We start from the raw sequence: 6,442 nt of genomic DNA, 5'->3' as shown, positions 1-6,442 counted from the left end.
AAGATTTATATAGAAAAAGAGAACTGCTGTGGTTGCTGCGACTACGATTGAGGAATGGGAGGGAGGATAATCAAATCCTTTTCTATTGTTTTCTCTAAAGTTAATCAATCATAAAAAGAGAAAAATCCATGGATTGTTTAGGTGTTTAAACTTCGAAGTCTGGCGTTTTTTGTCCTTTGTTAACACCGCTCCTCCGGTCAATCTGAGAGAATCCCACTTGGTTGTTGCCTATAGCCTTTGGCCTCATGCTATCAGAACAGGGGAAGGGCATAATTCTCCTTTGGCTCCGGGGGCCCATTCTCTTGGTTCCTGTGCCGAGTGAAATCCCAATTCCCTGATCACTTACAAACAAACAGACACTTCTGGTGACTCTTAGATGTGTAAGTTTTGAAAATGATGGATGCCTGGTAAACTCTGTGCCCCGTTGTTTTCTTGCTTGCTCTGGGATGATGAGAAATCCTTCTCTTGTAGGCAGTTTATAAGGAAAGGAACCTCTTTCCCTTTTTGGCCGTAAAAGAGGAGACCTCTCTCTGAAATTTGGAGAAAGAAGTTGGGGAGATGTCGATCCTTTATTCTGGTTCTGAGCTCCATCGTTCTGGTTTTGCTTCAGCTTCTGTGGACGAGGCGACCTGTGCCTATTTATTTGGTGCCTAACGGTTTCAGCACTTCCATGCACACTTGGAGGTTGGTTTCTGGGAAGCTCTATCTGTTTACTTGTGAATGCATTCTTATCCCTTTTTGTAGTCTGTTAGTATTCTTGAGAAGAAGCTTTTACTCTAGTCTCTGATAGTTTACTGTAAATGAAGCTTTTCTTCTTCAATGTCACCTTCTTAACATCTGTAGGAAGTTCGAGCCAACCAGCTCAAAAGCTAGTGATTCTGTTTATAGATCTAGTTGTGGCCTTCCATTGCCCTTTGATTTCCTCCACCCTCTTCGAAATAAACTTGGAGTTGCATGACAAGGCTTTATTCATGATCAAATACTCAGCACTGCCAATCTGGGAATGTGATCAAATTGGGATGATTCTTTCACCCCCTTTGATCTCAGCTTTGATTCATAATTTGCTTATGAACATTGCGCTTCTTCATTCTTATTTCATGTTATCTCAAAAATGTCAAACTTAATGTCTGAAACTGATGCGAAGTCTTCTTTGTTTTCCTTCTTATGGAACTTTGATTGTATCTGTTTCATTGCGCTACCTTATGCACATAACATTTGATCTTAATAATGAAAACATTTCAGCATGACACTTTTTCCTGCATGTTTCAACTAGTTGACAGCATGTTCAACGCAGTTCAAAAGCTACTGTTGCTAAAGCAGATGGATCTTATGTTATTGTATATAAGTTCATGACCCTTAAATCACTACCAATTTGGTGCTCAAAAAAATCATGCCATAAATGGATTCTAGTGCATGTATGTCCCATGCTTTCAACTTGGACTGAATAAATGATATCCAGGATGTACATATTGGAAAATGTATTGTACAAGATAGTCGGCCTTGGTCCTAATGTAATTTATGGGCTTATTCCTGTGCTGAACCACAGGTCCCTGCATGAATGTGAAGGTGGTAAGTATAAGATTGGTAAAAAATAATTGGAGAAGAATGATTCCTAAAGGTGACTCTGGGCAGTTGGTATTCAGTTCGATTGCAATCATAATGTTGACAGTTCCCTTTTTGGCCAATCAATATAGGCTAATTTTCTTTTCCATGCATTTTCTCATCAAATAAGCTTATCTGAGTCCTATTTTGTTTTAAACAATCTCTGATCTTGACGCATTTTTTAGCACCCATGCCAGCTCAAATATTGCCACTGCAGCACTAAGTTAACCTTAATTAACCTGTTTTGCTGCTGTACATATGAGGTCAGCTTTATTGTTGGCGTAAGACCATCCTCTGCAAACTCTATATCTGCGAGAAAACAAAACATCGTGGAGGCCATTAGTTCTATTAATTTCTGGGAGTTGACAAACATCAATATATTGTGGAGAGACTCTCATTGCAATAGCATTGTACTAAACCACATCTGGGAAGCCAATTTAACAAATATTTTAACCATATAAATAACCTCCATCTAGAAAATTACATTTATTTTAAATTAGTTTTGCTTTGCTTAAAAAAATATGCGTTCTAGGTTATTTTACCTGTTCTGGAGCATTTGTCCTGAATTTTTTCATTATCGAGTTTGTTGATGATAACACATATTTATATTTCTTGTACTTCTAAATATTTCTTGGTATTATTGTTTTGAATGACTCTAGCCTTTGATATCTCAGGTCTGTCTGTCTACATGTTAATGGAATTTCGAAGGATAAGAATAAAGACTAAGTCAGAATTTTCATATTGTTGGTAAAATCCATAATGTTCTAGCAAACTCTCAATTACCTCCGAGTGCATATGCTGATACAACTCATTAGGACCAAGATGAGGATGTGAATGGAGATTGTGCATGCATCACATGACTTTCTTGAATCATTGCTCTTTAGCTTATTGAACAATATGATCAAACACATTGGAAAAGTTTATGGCTCCTACCAGTCTTTTATGTAAGAAGCAGATGCCATATCTTATCTCTTTTATTCGAAGTTAGGCTCCCTGCTTTCCTGCTTCTGGCTCCTTTTGGAAGACTGCAGGAAAGTAACATTACTCTGCTGCTAGTTTCTTTCAGATGCGTCTATAAATTGGATACTAGTAGTGAACGGCCTAAAATGGCCGATAGGTAATACTGTTAAAGTTGATTTGGATATTGGCAATTTTATGAACTATTAGAACTGGTTGTCGATTTGTTAAATCTTTGCCAGAGATGAAGAGATGTCTGAACAGTCTTCTAGTAGTTTTATGACTCACTCGAATTTTTGACACCCTGCTATGATGGAGAATGATGCATTTAATGCCTCGCTATCAATACCAAATCATAATGAAATGGTCATTGAATCAGCTTTCCTCCATATGTTTTCAGATCCGTTCATCCAGTCGAGCTTTCCAGGCCGCAACAACCATAGACAAATAATGGCTGGTGATCCACTGCTGTCCACATTTCAAGAAGCGCAAGAAGAAGCGCTGAGCATTCCCTATTTAGCAAATAATGTTGATATGGTCAATGGCAATGTGTCATATTCTAGACATATGCCTCATGTTGGAAATATTTCATATGATGGTTCCAGTGGAAATGCTGACTTGAGGGAACATTTCATGGGGACTTCCCTACCTGCCACTTCACTTGTCAACCTTTTTTCTGACACCAAATGTTTACAGGAAAATATTATCAGTGTTAATGCTGCTTCAACTTCCTCATTACCATCTAAAGAGATGAGAACCTCTATTTCTAGTGATTGCTGCAAGACTATAAATTCATCCGTGACGGTTTCAGTAAACTGTGAATTTGAGTCACAAGATGATGCAGGCCTTCTGACATCTGAAAAGGATGCTTGTTTGAATGGGCAACTAAATTGTTCATGGTGCTATGATGAAGTTCTAGGTCATGAGGTGCCTTCCGGTAGAACATTGACCTCAATTCGTCCATCTTATCATGAATTAGAAAGCTCAGAGCCTGGCTGGAAGTCTAGTTTAAATTTTCCCTATTTATTCGATAACCGTGTGCCAACTAATCAGCCGTCTCTGAGTCTTGGCTCCGACCAGCCCTCTATTATCAGCATGTCTAATGTCCCGGAGAAGTGCTTGGAAGCAAGCAGCCCTGGCATGACTCAAGTTACATCAAACAATAGTGGATGTCCAGTTTCTGCTGAATTGCCAGCCTGCTCTCATTCTTTGCGCAATTCTTCCCATGATGTCGGCTTGGGGCTGATGACCTTTCCTAACAATGAGAAGTTCTCTCTGTACCATAGATCTTCTAGGCCAGTTCATTTTTCCTATGTGCTTTTAGGATCAAGATATCTCCATATGACCCAACAAATACTTGCTGAAATTGCAACCTATGCAGTTGCAGATTCGAACGAGATGAACGGTGACTTCTCTCTTGGTGGAATTGAGGGTGAGCAAAAGCTGTCTTTTTCTTCAGGTTGCTCTAATTTACGAGAACTTTCAATGTCTGATGAATTTCCTTTTTCTTCTGGAGAAATTAAATCTCAAGGCCATGTTGATGGCCAACAATGTCAGGAAGTTTCTGCAAAGAAAACCGAGCTAGTAACAATGCTTCATCTGGTACGTGGAATTTCTTTACAATGCTTTCCATGGTCATACTCGATGTCGCTTGAGGTTTTTTACTTTGTAAGTTGTGCAAGGTCCTCAGCGACCACAGATATCTTGTGAGTATTTTGCGAACTCCATCAGTAGATTCTTGTTCCTATATATTTAGATCATGCGCTGAATTTGTTATCATGCTAACTCAATATCATAAAGTACGATTCATTTGTTTCTTATGTCGGTGAAATTCTTGCCTCGAAATTACTGTTGATTTATATCATAAAGTACATTTTGCATCTTATTTTCTTAGGTTCAATTTAGTCAAGTTTGGGGGTTTCTGATTCTGTAAAAATAGTGCAGTCGTGATTTTTCACTAGCCAAAATCAGTTTTTCTCTAGACTATCTGGAAAATTATCAAATAGAAAAACTTATAACCAGAAAAAGACTACATGGTTTGATGTGGGTAACTGCTTTCATCTTTGGGTCATGAAACGTCAAAAAGCCAAAGTAAGTACAATCCTGGCTTTCTAACATTGCATGTGCAACTGAGAAATAGCAAGAAGCAATGAAGAAACATTAAACTTGTAAAATTTTCATTTTCCAGTAGCACAGAATCATGTCATCTGTGTATTACTTATTCCACCGTGCAACTTATTTCTCACTATTTCAATGTAGTTCTCTTATTAAAATTTTCTTTCCCTTTATTAATTTTTTCATGATTTGCATCTTGAATTATAGGTTGACCAAAGATATAACCAATGCATAGACCAGATCCATAATGTCATATCCGCATTCTGTGCAACTGAGTCTGGCACTTCTCACATGCATGCGCAGTTTGCTCTTCATAAAATTTCTTCCGTTTATAAAAACTTGAGGGAGAGAATTACCAGTCAGATTCTTTTGATTGCCCAACAATGTAGCACCTTATGGTTGGGAGAGGAGAAAAGCTTTGAATCTTCTTTGATCCAGAAACAATGGGGATTGCAGCAGCTGAGTAGGAGCCATCAGCAATCTTGGAGGCCTCAAAGGGGCTTGCCAGAAAAATCTGTCTCGGTTCTACGGGCATGGATGTTTCAGAACTTCCTGCACCCGTGAGTTGCTTGTCACTTGGTAATCTTGAATAGAAGGCATTTCATGACAAAAGACAGTATATTTGATTACTGCATGTCTTTTACAATAATGATTTCAGGTACCCAAAAGACAATGAGAAGCATTTGCTCGCGATCAAAAGTGGTTTGACAAGAAGCCAGGTACTTGAAATCTTCTGTTTATATCTTCACTTTAGAGGTTTGATCATTTTGTTCCTATACTTGCATGGCACACTGGAAGATGGATTTCATCAACTCTGATGGGCAATCCAGCAGAGTGGGTGGCTAAGAATGTATCCTGTGATGTATTTTCCTTTGCTCATTATATTATTCCATGTTGCAATATCAGGTGTCCAACTGGTTTATAAATGCACGAGTTCGTCTGTGGAAGCCGATGATAGACGAAATGTACTCCGAACTTAAAAAGAAGAATCAAACTGAAGGATCAGATGGTGAAACCAGAGTCCATGGAAACATTGGCAGTCAATGGTTCAAATGAATCGAGGTGTCTAAATCTTGTTTGTAATTTAGTGTCAGCACGCTAATCAGGCAGATGTTCTATGGCAGTTCATCTGATCTCGAAGGTAAGTTTATCGTGAATTCATCTTTATTTTGCTTGTTTGATTGGATCAATGCGGTTGCTTGAGACCGGTGTGGATTACGGTCCTTGAAAATTAGGTGATTTAGTTGACCATCTGAATTTGGAACAATTCAGAACTTGTATAATGAGTTCAGGGCCGAACAAGTGTGTTCCTTGGTGCAGCCTGAATGTTATCCCAGGAAGGCAGCTGTAATTTGAAGAATCCCACTAAAAATGGGGTATTGATGATTCACAGGTTTATGCAATGTTTTCTCGAGAACTAAAGAAAAGCAAAAAGGCTCATTAAGCAATGCACAACCTTTGGTTTGGTATCAAGGCCAGACATCTTTAAAGTAGCTTTTGGTTTGGGCCGACTTGGGGCAGTTTTGTTAAGATTCATTGCCAATTCTAGTTCTATTAATATTTTTGTTTAGTTGGTCATGGTTTTATTTATAATTTTATTCTACTTAATTATTTTTTTTCAGAATATTTTAGTGGTTATCAAGTTTTATCTTTTAATTGGTGTTGATTTTTAAATTTAGGTGAAAATCAAACATTCTGTCTATACGATGCTCTAGGGAACTTGGCTGTCTTCTTTAACGCGGGGGGGGGGGGGGAAAGGAGAGAGTGA

The 6,442-nt window shown here is 38.3% G+C and overlaps 1 protein-coding gene across 3 annotated transcripts; it reads left to right on the top strand.

The window, feature by feature from the left end:
* The first annotated feature begins 374 nt into the window (after positions 1–374).
* LOC103709546 (homeobox protein ATH1-like) lies at positions 375–6,202 on the top strand. 3 transcript variants are annotated; one of them, XM_017843431.5, is made up of 5 exons: positions 375–684; positions 2,277–4,161; positions 4,882–5,234; positions 5,333–5,393; positions 5,581–6,202. In XM_017843431.5, the coding sequence occupies exons 2-5, from the start codon at positions 2,869–2,871 to the stop codon at positions 5,728–5,730; spliced, it is 1,857 nt and encodes a 618-aa protein (XP_017698920.4). In that variant the 5' UTR covers positions 375–684; positions 2,277–2,868; the 3' UTR covers positions 5,731–6,202. The 3 variants fall into 3 exon arrangements, with proteins under 3 accessions (XP_017698920.4, XP_008793175.5, XP_088564072.2); XM_008794953.6 differs by having other exon boundaries at positions 543–684; positions 2,960–4,161; positions 5,581–6,060; XM_088707946.2 differs by lacking the exon at positions 375–684 and having other exon boundaries at positions 2,756–3,991; positions 4,076–4,161; positions 5,581–5,872.
* Positions 6,203–6,442: the final 240 nt, after the last annotated feature.

This window comes from Phoenix dactylifera, chromosome 12, assembly GCF_051530095.1.
Source record: "Phoenix dactylifera cultivar Ajwa chromosome 12, Ajwa_hap1_PhDact_Kaust_v1.1, whole genome shotgun sequence".
Classification (NCBI taxonomy): domain Eukaryota; kingdom Viridiplantae; phylum Streptophyta; class Magnoliopsida; order Arecales; family Arecaceae; genus Phoenix; species Phoenix dactylifera.
Note: the sequence above shows the minus strand (reverse complement) of the source record. Positions and strands in the feature narration are given on the sequence as shown.